Source organism: Cyrtonyx montezumae, unplaced genomic scaffold (genome assembly GCF_038088225.1).
Source record: "Cyrtonyx montezumae isolate F1298 unplaced genomic scaffold, pur_monq_1.0 scaffold_3, whole genome shotgun sequence".
NCBI classification, from domain to species: Eukaryota; Metazoa; Chordata; class Aves; order Galliformes; family Odontophoridae; genus Cyrtonyx; species Cyrtonyx montezumae.
The window spans coordinates 111,836,458-111,851,058 of record NW_027072034.1 but is presented as its reverse complement, the minus strand read 5'-3'; the positions used below and the strand labels follow the sequence as shown (position 1 = coordinate 111,851,058).

Here is a 14,601-nt window from a genome sequence, read left to right as displayed (position 1 = left end):
TGAAAGACAAGCAGAAGACAGTTTGACTCTCTGTGCCTGGGCTGACTTTGCTGTATTGCGTATCTAAAGGTAACAAAAAAGGTTTGTATTTGCTGAGCTCTCTCGATCCAAACCATACTGGTAGACAGTAAGCACAATGTTTTTATGAGATTTTATTTCAGATGACCATTTTCACTACTTTTCCTCCTTGGGATGAGATGATATGCCAGATTTCTAGTACTGAGACATCATAGCCCTAGGGCACACGCAGATCATACCCCGTCTCATGCAGAGTGCATCCAATCGACCCCGAACACATTGGATTGACTGCACACAAAAGGCAGGGTCACCCAGAACGCGTGTACAAAGACTTCAAGGATGCTTCAGGGACAGAGTGAGGGTCATATACAATATACACACACCAGTGGAGAAGCACAAAAGCAGAGCCCGTCAGGCACGCTCCCTTCCCGCAGCATTCTTAGTAGTGCCCACACGGAGGAGCTCCTGCCCTAGGAATGAATCCCAGCTGGGCGGCTGATGTAACCTCCTAGGGCTGCCAAGCCCCTCTTGATGGACCTGGAGCCAAAAAGGAAACGGTAGGATTTCTGCACCTGAGAAGGGGTAACCCTAGCTGCACACACAGAGACTGGGGAAAGCTGCCTTGCTGAAAGGGATCTGGGGGTCTCGATCGAGGGCCACCTGTATCCTGGGGTGCAACAAGCAGTTGTGGTAGAGGGAAGAGAAGGGACTGTTCCACTCTACACCATACAGGTAAGGTCTCACCTCAACCACCCAGTCACAAGATAAGAAGTGTTCATGGCCCCACACTGCCACAGTTCAAGGAGCATCCAGTCAGTGCTCTCAGATATGGGATCTGATTTTTGGCTGGTCCTTGTGTGGAGCCAGAAGTTGGACCCAATGGTTCTTATGGGTCCTTTGCAACTCAGTATATTCAATGATTCTATGATTCTCTAATCTCTCAGATTCAGGACTTCAAACTGATAAATAAAACCCACTCTTGCTCTAGTACTCCAACACTGTGGTGCTTTGGTTCCTAACTCCATGGGTGCAAACACTACCCACCCTCTCAGACCGCAAGAGGTTGTCATCATTATTCCCAGTCACTATGAAAATCCACCCAAACACCCAACTGCTGCCCCCACAGATGGGTCCGAGAAGAAAAACACTGGCTGTGCTTGCAGCTGTGCTGCCTGCCTTTCAGAGCACAGCTCCCACAGCTCCTGCTGGCCTGTCAGCGGCAGCAGCGATCGTGCCAACCCATCTCAAAGCCCTTTGTGTCCCCGCTTTCATTGCCAGCGTGTGTGCCCCTTCACAGCCGCCTTTCTGCCTCCCGTGGCAGGTCAGTGCTGCGTGCGTTGGTATGGGGTACATCACATTTAATGGATATGTGTCTGGTTGGGTTGTTGTTGTTTTTGTTTGTTTGTTTTTCAAGTGGAAAGTGCAAGAAATAGTTTTATTATCCGTGTGGGCGCACTTTATGGTTTTGCTGCTGACCAAACAGCTGAGGTAGCTCGCCACGATAATTAATACAGGCGGTGGGACAGGTCACGGTGTTGTGATGGCCGAAGGGGACGTGAAGTCGCTTGATGGGACGGCTCAGAGCCCCGAAGAGCCCAGAGAAGGGAGCTGCCCTCACCACGCCACTCTCAAAATGGCGACGGAGCCACTCTCAAGATGGTGGCGGGATCGTCCCCATGGCAACGCGGAGCGAGTGAAGGGAGCGGGGCTTGGGTGGACACTTCCGGTCGGCTCCGGCGCTGACGCGTCAGCGGGCTGACAGCGGTAGGGCGGCGCGCCGGACGGTCGCTTCCGGTGAGCCACGGGACCACCAGGCCGCCCACTCGCGCCGCCGTCGCCCTGGCAACGCCGGCGGGCCCGAGCCCGGCTGAGACGACGGGGCTGTACCCGAGGTGTGAGGTCATCGACGCAGTGACGAGAGCAGCGGCGCCACGCGTGGGGCGCCGGGGGGTCGACCCGGCCGCCGCTAAAGGTCTCGGCTTTGATGTGGGGCGGGTGGCGGCAGCGTGACCTAGCCGCGGGGCAGCGAGCGGGGCCTGGGCCGGGTAGCACGAGAGCGGCGGGCGGGGAGAGAAGGGTCTTTTGCGGGAGGTAGGAACCGGGGGGGGATGAGGGGAGCACGTCAGTTGCTCGGAAACCGAGAACAAAACTGGAGTGTCCGCGGGGAGCGGGCCGTGGGCTGCAGCTGGGGAGCGGTGGAACAGAGCGTGCAGGCACCTGGCCCCTCTTCCATCCCCAGTGTCAGAGCAGGGCACGATTTGTCGTTTCACAAATAGAGGGGGTGGGGGTTGAGGTTGGTGCCCGTGGTCACCTGCAGAGACCGTGGGCTTACAGGGTTTTGCTCTGTGCTTTCTTTCCAGGGAGTTTGCCAGTGCTTTCAAGCAGTCAGGTCCCAGTTAGCGAGAACGATGTTTGCAGATTCGGATTATGATATTGAGGAAGATAAGCTGTGAGTATGGCACTGGCACATCGTTTCCGGTTTTGTTTTGTTTTTTGTTTGTTTTGCTAACAATAGAAATAGTCTTCACAACCAAAACCAAATGGTAGCAGATGGATTTCCCTGTTGCTGAAGAGACTTGGACAGGCTCAATCAGTGGTCACGCAAGCACCTCATGAGGTTCAGAGAAGCCAGATGCAAGGTCACGCACCTTGGTCATGGCAACTTCTGCTACCAGTACAAGCCGGAGGGTGTAAGGATGGAGCACAGCTCTGCTGAATAGGACTTGAAGTACTGGTGGATGGCAGCTGGACATGAACCAGCAGTGTGCCCTCAACCCAGAAAGCCAACCTTACCCTGGGCTGCATGCGAAGGAGCGCAGCCAGCAGGGAGCAGGAGGTGATCCTGCCCCTCCGTTCTGGGCTGTGAGACCTCTCCTGGAGTGCAGTGTCCAGATGTGGAGCCCTCAGTACATTTCGTGAACCAGTTAAACATGAGGATCCATGCACATCCAGAGGAGGGCCACAAAAATGATCCAAGGGATGGAACACCTCCCCTTTGAGAGAGGATATTGAGAGAGCTGGGACTGTTCAGCCTGGAGAAGAGAATGCTCTGGGTAGACCTGAGAGTGGCCTTTCAGTGCCTAAAAGAGGGGCTGTAAGAAAGAAGGGGACAGGCTTTTTAGCAGGGTCTCTTGTGAGAGGACAAATGGAAATAGTTTCAGACTAGAAGAGAGATTTAGACTATACGTAAAGACTTTTTTTTTTCCTTTTTTTTTTTTTCAATAAGGATAGTGAAGTTCCAGTAAGGAACAGGTTGCCCAGAGATGTGGATGCCTCATCCCTGGAGGTATTCAAGGTCAGGCTGGAGGTGCTCTGGGTGCCCTGAGTGAGCTGTAGGTGTCCCTGTTCATTACAGGGGAGTTTGTCTAGACAGGCTTTAAGACCCCCTTCCAACAAAGGAGTCTGATTCTAAAACATGCTAAAGGATCAGGCTCACTGTTCAGTCCTAAATTCCTGCTGCCTGGGGGAATGGGGATGAGAAGTTTCTGTGCTTGTGGGCTGATTAGAGTGCTTTGTGTCTCTCCCCAAGGACTGCTCTGAGCTTCTCATTGCAAGATAGTCCCAGCAGATCCTTAGTGAATTAGTGACCTTAGCTGGAGAAAAAAAAAAAGATTTATAGTGGAAGACTAAGAGGCAGCAAGAAGTGGAGAAAAATCTGTGGAGCCCATGGCTTTGTAAGGAGAACACTTGAATTTTTTGAACAAGAAAAAAGTTTCATGAAATCAGCAGTGACTTTGGCATGGGATCTCATTTATGTTGTATGTATTTATCTCTTGCTCTAGCACAAAGAGCGTTCAAACACTGTCTAAAACAAAACAGTGTTTCCTCCATGTCTCTCCCACCTTTGCTCCATGCATGCAGTCTCAAAAACAATAGCTCTGAGAGTCTTTCTGTTGTCCTGTGCTGATAGACTCTGTAGCAGAGATAATGTGCTTAATTAAAATGTACAGTGTCTATTTTATGTTCAGTTTTTATTGACACAAATACCACAGTAGTTTCATACAGATACAGCTCTGTCTGCCATGTTCAGTTTTCCATTCCCCCCTTTCTCATTCTAGAGGGATCCCCACTGTACCTGGGACAGTGACCCTGAAGAAGGACTCCCAGAACCTGATTGGGATCAGCATTGGGGGAGGAGCACAGTACTGCCCCTGTCTCTATATTGTCCAGGTGGGCACCCGGGGAGGAAAAATAAATGAAAGAGCATTGGGCTGAGAGGTGAAGAACCATGGAGAACCCTATGCTATTTGTTTCTCTCCAAGTATGAGAAATCTCACTTTGCAGTAGATAAGATTTCCTCACCCTAGCATCTAGTATGCACGGAAGAATTAAATTAAGGTTTCTGAGATTATCCGCCTTGGAGAGCGTGTTAGAATTCAGAGGGAAACAGTGCTGACACTTTTAAGTCCTATGCATGAGGAGGCACGTCTTGAAGACATGTTCCTGAGAGAACAAGGTGATCACCCCACCTTGAAGTTAGGAGAAAAACTGATGCCTCACCATAGACTGTACTAAATACAGCCAAGTTGAATAGGAGGAATGTAGCTGTCAGGTTTTTGTTCTTCAGTCCTGCACTGTTCTTTTTCATCGTCCTGATTCCAGGCTGCCCGTGCTTTTTCTTCCCTTCTCTAGGTATTTGATAACACTCCAGCAGCCTTAGATGGGACTGTAGCAGCGGGCGATGAAATCACAGGGGTCAATGGAAAGTCTGTCAAAGGGAAGACCAAGGTGGAGGTGGCCAAGATGATACAGATGGTAAAGGTGAGAGGTAGGAGGGGAGCACTGGAGCTTCTGTGTCAGTTTATGTTGTATTGTCCATCACTGGAGGAAAGTTGCTGTTGCTTGGTTCCAGCACAGCATCTTTGAATTTGCTTTTCATACAGGGAGAAGTGACAATTCACTACAACAAACTTCAGGCTGACCCAAAGCAGGGCAAGTCTTTGGATATTGGTAAGATGTTGTGGTTTCTGTCTCCCTACATGTTAAAGCAACATGGAGGGGGGGAGGGGGGGGTGAAAGATTGGTCATAGGTGAAACTGAAGTACTGTTCTGTTTCCATACTTCCTCCTAGCTCAATCCTTTTCAAATTGAAGCTGTCAAAGAGAATTAGAGGTTTAAAAAAATCCTTCCTTGCCTTTTTGAAATGGACTTGAAAATTAAATCAGGGCTTGGCTGTTGTTGCAGCATGCTTGTTTTTCTGTATTGCATTAAGCCTGGGTAGCAAAAATCAATTAGGTAGTCATTTGATCTGTTTATTTTTAATACGATCTATTGAGTTTTCTCAACTGTACACTGAAATGTCTGTTGAAAGACACTGAGTTCTGTCCGTCAGCTTTTAGAGGTATGATGAAATACCTATCTACACTGAGTTCGTGCAGTCCTATGTTTTATAGGAGAGAGGGGAAGCTTTATTTCTAGAATAAAGTATCTGTTTTGAACTAAGCCTTTATAGTTGTCTCTTTTGTATGGTCTGCGTTTCTCACTTTCCTAAAAGATCTCTGTACTGTTGCTGCTTTCATTTATTTTAATAGTGATTAATTTAACATCCCAATGAATTGACAAGGATTCTGGGAAATGCTGAAAACTGGCATGGATCTCTGGTGAAACAGAAGTGCAGTGAGAATATGGAGTATTTTGCAGAGATGTTGAACACTGTGGCTGCAGCTGATGTTCTTAGGACCTGTGGGTGCTTGACATTCCTGCAGGTTTGCCCCTAAATAAGTGTAGCTGAGTCATCTGGTTCTAAAAAGGGCATAATTTGCAGAATTTGGCCACCAGAGAGAGAAATGAATCTCATCAACAAGTCACAGAAGGGCTTAAATAAGATGTTAAGTAGGCAAAAATAATTCTGAGCGTTAAATCCTACTTGCCTTGCTTTCAGCCTATTATCCTGGATTCAGTTGAAGTAATACAACAAATTCAATTACAAATACAGTGATAGGTAGCTTATAATGAGGTGATTTATTGGCATAGTCTTCCAAAGGAAGTGCTGGAGCTCTATTGATTCAGATATATAGGATGTGAGAGAGAACAAATGGGCAAGATAAATGATGTGCTATGCACAGCAGCTGGACTGAAGTTTCTGTGGCATTCTGCTGCTCACTGTCTCAACAGTGAGTTAGACTGAGGCTAGCCAGTTTATTCGATGTCTGAGAAATGGATGAAGTGTGCTAATATGCTTTTCAATGCCTGTAGAAAATGACCCTAATCCTGGTTTGCCATTCTCTTTTGGCCTTTAGTACTGAAGAAGGTAAAGCATCGACTGGTTGAGAACATGAGCTCAGGGACAGCAGATGCCCTGGGGTTAAGCCGAGCCATACTTTGCAATGGTGAGTATTACCCACAAGGACGTTTGCTTAAGGGAACTCCTGTTCTCCTGTGCTTACCAGCTTTTTATAATTACTTATGTGTTCCACGTCACTACTTCACAGTTCTTTCCTTCTTCTACACCTCACTGCTGCGATTACCTCTTCCTGGGTCATGTATATTATATCCTTTGGGTCATTTAAATGATAACTAAGATCAAATTAATTTAAAGTGGGAACCCACATAATGAATGCTGATAGACAGTGATGTCATTTTAAACCTTCCCATGGTAGACTAGACGACAGGTTTTGGATTTGAGGGAAGTTTAAACCAAAGATAGGAATGTTTTTCCAGTCAGTCAGGTCTTCACCAGGTCCTAGATTTGACTTCTGTATTTCAGTATTCTGATTCTTGCTTACATTTAGATGGATTGGTGAAGAGATTGGAGGAGCTGGAGAGGACTGCAGAACTGTACAAAGGTAAGCTATGTCTTTCATCAGATGCAGTATGGGGAGAAAAGATGCCTATGTTACGTTTCAGTGAAGTGACTTAAATGTCTTTCTCTGTTTTCCACTACAGGCTTGACAGAGCACACCAAGAGTCTTCTCAGAGCTTTCTTTGAGCTTTCCCAGGCGCACAGAGGTAACAAGTGAGCAAAGGGAGCAGAAATCTTTAACTTCCAGTTTCAGGAGTTTTAGTTGATAGTTAAAGGAGCGATTCCTTCACCCAAAGAAAGCCAAGTGCTGGAGAAATGAAGCTGGGAAGGGCTGTCCTCCTGGTATTAGCAGTCATGGTACTAACACAGGTCCAGGAGACACAAGACATTGGAGAAATGCCCTGCCAAGCTGTAGTCTGTTATACATAGCATCATTCCTTAGCTAAGTGCAGGGTTTTGGGAAGGAGTTGCCACTTTGGAAGTATGATTCATCTCTAGGGCCAACCCCTTCTTCCATTTGTTTGCATTTATTACCCTCATCCAGCATTTGGAGATGTTTTCTCTGTCATTGGTGTACGGGAGCCTCAACCAGCTGCCAGTGAAGCTTTTGTGAAATTTGCTGATGCCCATCGCAACATTGAGAAGTTTGGGATTCACCTTCTGAAAACAATAAAGCCGGTAAAGAATTTAACCATACCAGTTAACATACCAGGTCTGGAGAAGGAGGGTATCTAGAAAGACAGTAGGCTGTATTTGAAGGTATTGAAGATCATTTGCTGTGGGAAGAACTGTCATTGCTTTCCTTCAGGGAACTCTTCATAAAGAACCTAAAGGTAAAATAGTGAATATATCAGTCTTGTCCCTTTGACTTCTGCACATGAATATATGCCCCTCGTTTTCTATTGGAGATGAGAGGATAGTTTAATCTGTGTAGTCCCTAGAGTCCTTCCCCTGATATTGGTGCCCGTAACTAAAAGATGTCACTACATTTAAGAGAGTTTAGATAAGCTCAGCATGTTTGAGTTAACCATCAGGAGATCCATTCATTTTGTTTAGCAAACAGGATATTAAATATTGATTTCAGCACTACTTTAAGTGCTGCGTTGCATGGGCAATCTTAGTGTTTCTTTGAATCTGGGAGTGCAATTTCCAGTGCTAATTGCAAATGAAACAAGTTAAAAGCAGACAAATACTGACTAGAGGCGAGGTGTGCATTTCTAGCATTGGAGCCACTTGCTAGCGACTGTAGTGGATCTTCTAATGATGGCAATTCTGAATCAAGATCAAACATTCTTTTTTCACTGTGTTTTAGTTCAAAGAAGAGTTAACTCGAGACAGTCTCATGACCTGTGCTCGTTAGAAGGTTGGACTTCGTGAATTATAGTCATGCTTTTTGAACTTAGGTTCAGCAGCAGGATGTTTCCCTTGCAGATGCTGACTGACTTGAACACGTATCTGAATAAAGCCATTCCTGACACAAGGCTGACTATCAAAAAGTACCTGGATGTCAAGTTTGAATATTTGGTGAGCTGATCTTATTTTTTTATTGCTGGTGGAAGTTACATTTTCTAGAATCATAGTCTGAGAATCACATGCAGTCTGCACCATCACATGTGCATCTTTCCATGGTTAATGTGAGAATGCTTTCTTTTGTCTTCCCCCAGTTCTTTGTCTATTGACAGAAAACTCTGATTCAAACATCTTTTGATCTCACAGTTCTCACCAATAAAATGAGTATCCCAGAATCCAGATGACTTACTTTCCACCTGACCAAATTAATTTCCATATTTATCTGTAAAGGATTCCAGTTGAATTTGTGCTCCTGAACGTCCCTAAATAGCTCTCTAGTCTCAGAGTCCCTATTTCTGAGGCAGTTTGGGGTTGTCTTTCTTTTAGTCAGATTGGACAGCTGTCAAATTATGTTTGTTTTCATTTACACCGTGCTTTTTTTTGTTCCTCTTCCATTCTACTCACACTTTGTTTTCTATACCAAAAAATACAAATAGTGTAGGGTTGTTTAGTGCATCTTTTCTGTAATTGTCGTAATCTGTTTGCTTCTATCAGCTGAGGGAAATGTTTGAAACTGCACCCTAAGGCAAGGAAAATGGCAGCTTCTCTTCCCACATCAATCCTTCCCACAGCTCATCGTTTTTTTTTCTCTTCCTTATTTACACTTTGCACATGTTTTTCTGGCAGTGTGTTTTCCCAAACAGTAGTTGAATGCAGGGCTTTTCTCCTAGGTTATACTCGTATTAGATGAGCAAATACTTAATGTAATTAAGACCCTTCTCCCTCCCCCACCATTTTCTTAAACCTGTTTTTCTTTCCACCTGAAATATCAAATCTGCTCTGATCCCACTGTCCCTAGCTGGAGCAATTGAAGGAAGGCTTAAAATGGTACAGCTCTGTGGTGTGAGTGGTAGTCCAAAATTGCTTCTAATCCATAATATTTCCTCTTGTTCTGCTTTTTTTTTTTTTTTTTGTTAAATCCCATACAGTCTTACTGCCTGAAAGTAAAAGAGATGGATGATGAAGAATACAGCTGCATTGTGAGTATCAGTACTGTGGCATAGCAAACTGCATCCTTTATTACGGTAGTTTCTGTATTTACACTGCTTTGTAATTGGATATGCACAGGCACACTAGCAAATACATCCAAACAGCTGCAAGCATTTATTCTTATCATATTAGAACCTGGAAATCCTTAAGCACTACCTAGGAAACTGACAGTAGCTCTCATGAATGCTGTGGGATGCTTGGGGGAGCAGTCAGCTCATCTGCTGCTTCTGTGTGAGGTGGTTGCCTCTCATTGTTTAAATAATATTAGCTTGTGTAAGGAGGTTTAGTGTGTTATCTTCACAGATTCCATTTGTGTCTAGTACACAGCTTACTGTTAATTCTGGACTTGCTTCTGAGAAATGGAGGTTTAGCTTCTCAGCAACAAAATGCAGATGAAAGCTGCATTTATCATTGAAGAAATGGATTAAAAGATGTCTTTTTAGAATGGGTTTTTTTTTCCTAAAAATAAGTAAAGTCAGAAGGCTTCCAAAGAAACCAACCATTGACATTCTGCAGTAACAGTTTGCTGCCTGTTCTGAAGTTTCACATCCATCATCCTTAACAGCTCTGTTTAAGATAGTGCCTCCCTGTATAAAAGCAAGATCTGTTTTATCCTAGCATTGCTCTCAGAGGAGGGATTTTATTTTAATTTTTTGTTTTGTTTTTTGTAGTTTCTAGATCACCATGCCATGAATGAATCAAACTTTCCTAACACAGCTTTTAGTTACATCTTTGGTGCTAACTGGGAAGGGCAGAGTCCCAGTCTTGGCCTGCAGAGTAAATCTCTGGGTTTAGACATGTGCACTGTGAAGCCATAATCAGTAACGTGGATTTTTATGTTAGATTTGCAGGTGCAAGAGAAGAATGTTGTTTAGCTGACAGACCTAACACCTTTCCCTATAAACTGTTTTGTGGGACAGTTTATGGGCCCATCTGTAATAGATTCAGTGTTGTGATGGGATGGTTGTAGAAAGCACAGAATTCCCTGTATGGACATACACTGCATTATGCAATCCATTGAGAGAAAAACTTGCACTGAAGCTCAGTATGCTGTGTGATTGATGTTAATTAATACATCCCTCAGGCCTTCGGCTTGCTTTTTTAGAGTATGTTTCCTAATAGTTCAGCTAAGAAGCCCTTCCACTTCTCTGTGCTGACTTGGAAGAAGGTGCCTGTTCTGTTTTCTTTGTTTTGTAAGAGGCACTTTTCTTTATTGTGGCTGGTGCAAAGACCAGATGGTCTTCAGAATGGCCATGATGACTGCCAGTTTGCTGTTGTGGCTGCGTTCACAGTCTTTCATGCTTCTTGACTGCAGGGCCGTAATACCCAAGGTCACTGCAAGTCTGCATCTGTGTGCCACCTGTGTGTTCAGGCAGTGCAGTGGGAGACTCTGAGATAGTGCTGTGTTTTGGCAGGCTCTGGGTGAGCCCCTCTACCGAGTCAGCACTGGGAACTACGAGTACCGCCTTATCCTGCGTTGCCGCCAGGAGGCTCGTACGCGCTTCGCCAAGATGCGGAAAGACGTGCTGGAGAAAATAGAGCTCCTAGACCAGAAACACGGTGAGTACCACTGCTGTGTCCAGCACCTGAGAGGCTCTGGTATACATGGTTTTAGGCTTTGTGCTCCTCATTCATCCTTGCAGTCTGTGCTTAGAGAACTCTTGTCCTCGAGTTGCGTCAGGGGAAGGGGATTCAGGTTGGACATTAGGAAAAAATTCTTCTCCAAAGGGGTGTTCAGGTGCGAGAAGGGGCTGCTCAGGAAGGTGGTGGACTCACTGTCCCTGAAGGTGTTCAGTAAACATTTAGGTGTTGTACTGAGGGACGTGGTTTAGCAGGGAAATATTGGTAGTAGGAGGCCTGTTGGACTGGATGATCTTGGAGGTCTTTACGAAGCTTGGTGGTTCTACGATTGACTGTGCCTGAGACATCTGTGCACAACCTGCAACTTCTGCTGGTGAGGGACTCTTGATCACAGCCTTCACACTGTTTGGGAAGGGATTTCACCTGATTTGTTCCGCTTGTGTTTCCATTACAGTGCAGAACATTGTGTTCCAGCTCCAACGTTTTGTCTCCACAATGTCCAAGTACTATGATGACTGCTATGCTGTGCTCCGAGACGCAGATGTCTTTCCCATTGAGGTGGACCTTGCCCGCACTACTCTGAACTATGGGCAGAAGGATATATACACAGACGGGGCAGAAGAAGAAGAAGGAGAAGGAAGTGAAAGAGAGGGTAGTGGGAAGGAGGATGCAAATGGTGAAAAGCTCATTGGTGATGCCTGAATGTGCCAGCATGGCACAGAGCAAATGACTTTGCAGACTGCTATAGAAACATATATTTTACATGGTGATTCATCCTTCGTGATTGTCTGTGTTGTCCAGCCTGGAATTCCTCCTCTGCTCTGGGTGGCAGTAGATGGTTGGATTGGGGCCAACCTCTGCATTCCTCTTTTCGCTTGCTTACTTGCCTGGATATTCCTTTTTCCCCTGCAGAGTTCTGTTGCCCAACTTGGATACTGAGTTGTGGGGAAGGGCATCTCCTCCCACATTGCCATGTGACTCCGTGTGCATCACTGAGCACGCAGAATGTACCTCTCCCCTCTGGCAAGTGGAAGGCTGCTGAATATCTGGAGATAACTACCAATGGAAGAACAGTTCCCTCCTGTTCTTTCTTGTGCTGTGGGAAAGCAATGCACCAACATAGTTTTCTTCACCTCATTGCTCGCTGTCTTCATGCTTCAAGCTTTGGCTAGTTTCATTCTTCCTCTCTTTCTTCCTGGAGCACATTCCATGAGCTCTGGGACATATCCTCTTCATATTCCTTGAGGTCCTGCACAGCTGGCACCGTCTGTACACTCCATAGCTACACCCTAGGGCTGGGGTCCTCCAGTAAGTAGCTCTGCTACACTGTGGAGAAGAGGAACGTAGATCAGGAAGTTCTCCCAGGCAGCAGAGGTGCTGAGGTTAACACATTTGTCTGAGGCAGGTTCCTGAAAGTAAGAGCAAAGCTGCATTTCTGTTCTCTTGTTCTCTCATACTGCTCTTTGCAATGGATAGATGCCAGATGGGCTTCTTGAGGATGTGCAGTAAATCCTGCAAACTCCTTTTCTTGTGCAGATGCCGTGAGGAACCACCTTAGGACTGAGAAGGTGATGTTCTAGCCTAGTGAGGAGAGGTAGGAAGCCCTGCGGAGGGAGGAAATTACAGCCTGTGGCAGAGACATGATGGTTCTGAGTGTGAAGTGTGAATAGCATACAAAATACTGCTCTCTTCTCTCCACATCCATTCTGTTCTGCCAGAAGCTAATGCCCCATTCCCCAGCAGGAGGGAAGGAGGGAAAGGTAAAGCTTACTTTTCTCCTCCCACTACCTTTGTGAGCAGATTCCAGATCCAGATGGCACTTCTTGCTAGCAGTGGTCCACTGCTCGGAGGCCAGGGCTTTGACTTCTCTGTCATTACATTCTAATGGTAATGAGATAAGTTATTTAAAGGCATTATTTAAGATTGAGATGTTTAGTCTGGTCTGTTTTTTTCTCTTTTTTTTTATTTTTTTGTTTTCTAAATTATTTGGAGCCTTGTCATCTCCATGGGTGCATGGAAGAAAATCATCCATGGGCAAGCTGCTCTGGAAGATTTAGATGGACTCTAAATGTACTGTTGTCTGTAATAAAGAAAAATGTGACAGTTTAGTTTCTTTGTGTTCCTGGCTTTGCTTTAGTTGTGTGTTTGCTTATGCTGTCCGGTTTTGCCTTGCTCATGCTCGTGGATGTCTCTATGATTAGATGCAATGGTGACTATGGCTCAGGTTTCCTGAAAAAAAAAAAAAACAAAGTGGGAGGCAACGTTGCCCAGCAGACTTTTTTTTTTTTTTTTTTTTTTTTTGCAACCTGCTGACAAACAAGCAGCCTTAGCCCTCCTGGGGGTGGTACAGAAGAAGGATGGCACCCGTTTCTGCCTCAGCAGCGTCCCTTAAACTTACTGTTTAACTGTCTTTGTGTCTTCTTGCCTGAATAAGACCCCCAAACAGAAGCAAGTGCGGCAGAAAAGAATCTTGTGTGGCATAGTAGTGACAGCACAAACCAGTGTGCATTGAGCATTGGATGTATTAGTGCGTGAGCCAGAACCAGGGGCTGCAGGATACTGATTCTGGCACGAAACCATCCACTGAGGAGCTCTGGCAAGTACCCAACAGTGATGGTTGCCATCACAGAGAAGAGAGTGGGCAGGAAGAGGGCTATTTCACATCACAGTCTATAGCGAGACCTCATACCCTAAGGGCTGTTATTTCTCTCTGTGAAAAGATTTAAAAGGAGGAGGCTTAGTGGGAAATGTGAAGTAGTGACAGGGAAACAGAAGGGATGTTGTTCAAGGGACCTGGTGCTGATAGGGGTGGTTGTTTTCAGGCCGTGGATCTTGGACCTCTGGGAAGCTGTGGGCTCCTTCTAGGAGGAGACTTTGGTGGGTAAGGAAGACCATGGTGTGGAGGACAAGTTGCTGTGGAGCAACTTGTTTGCGCAGAGCAGAAATAGTGCTCTTACCTTTTGTGGGAAGAACAAGCTTGCAGAGTGGTGGCTGAATGCCCACAGGGCCCCACTCACCCTTTGCTGCTGCGTGCTCTCCCAGGGCTATGCATGCAGCATTCCCTGTGGTGCTTGGCCTGATCTGTGGGGTTTCTAAGTGGACTGGAGGACAGCGGGGGGGAAAGAACCTGAAGTCCTTGATGTGTCTGGCTCACAGTCAGAACTAATGAGAGCACTATTAGCCATGGTAGAACCAAGCACTACCCCCTGCGGTTTTGTGTTTTGCCCTCCAATTTTTGTTGTAACTCTTCTTGTCAGTCAAGTTCTTAAACTGGCACTCTTCCAGTGACTGTAAGTTTGCTCATCATTGACAGTTTCTTCGTGCTAGATATACTCAAGAAACTTTCCATCATGCTCCCGTGCCCCAGCCAGGTTTAAATGGCTCTGTGAGTTCTGATGGCTTCACCCATCGCTCATCAATGCAGAGTCAGTCCTGTCTCAAACGACCACCTTGCCCGGTGGCCTCGTGGGCTGCTTTCCTTGCAGACTAGTTCTGCTCAGGCCTCGATCCCTCCGTGCAGTAAGAGGTTCCTCCAGGGCTAACAGGAAGAAAGAGCTTTGGCCAGGGGTGTTTATAAAAGATCCGGTCCCAAAGCAGATTAAGAGCGGTTTAAGCATGCCAGGGAAGGTTGTCCTCTCTGAATGCAGAAATCCACCACTGCAGGCAGGGGAAGGGGGTCACGCCTGGCTTGCCACGTGCCC

The 14,601-nt window shown here is 46.0% G+C and overlaps 1 protein-coding gene across 2 annotated transcripts; it reads left to right on the top strand.

The window, feature by feature from the left end:
* Positions 1-1,781: 1,781 nt before the first annotated feature.
* On the top strand, positions 1,782-13,007 carry PICK1 (protein interacting with PRKCA 1). 2 transcript variants are annotated; one of them, XM_065742928.1, is made up of 13 exons: positions 1,782-1,910; positions 2,379-2,467; positions 4,077-4,188; positions 4,651-4,779; positions 4,902-4,968; positions 6,258-6,347; positions 6,750-6,803; positions 6,904-6,966; positions 7,305-7,438; positions 8,192-8,284; positions 9,259-9,309; positions 10,735-10,879; positions 11,355-13,007. In XM_065742928.1, the coding sequence occupies exons 2-13, from the start codon at positions 2,427-2,429 to the stop codon at positions 11,600-11,602; spliced, it is 1,227 nt and encodes a 408-aa protein (XP_065599000.1). In that variant the 5' UTR covers positions 1,782-1,910; positions 2,379-2,426; the 3' UTR covers positions 11,603-13,007. The 2 variants fall into 2 exon arrangements, with proteins under 2 accessions (XP_065599000.1, XP_065598999.1); XM_065742927.1 differs by having other exon boundaries at positions 1,782-1,990.
* The last annotated feature ends 1,594 nt before the right edge of the window (positions 13,008-14,601 follow it).

Excerpts from the sequence above, each read along its gene's own strand:
- PICK1 (XM_065742928.1), top strand. The coding sequence starts at position 2,427 with ATGTTTGCAGATTCGGATTATGATATTGAGGAAGATAAGCT. Across the intron at positions 8,285-9,258 it reads ATGTCAAGTTTGAATATTTG|TCTTACTGCCTGAAAGTAAA; the intron begins GTGAGCTGATCT and ends AATCCCATACAG. Across the intron at positions 10,880-11,354 it reads GCTCCTAGACCAGAAACACG|TGCAGAACATTGTGTTCCAG; the intron begins GTGAGTACCACT and ends TTTCCATTACAG.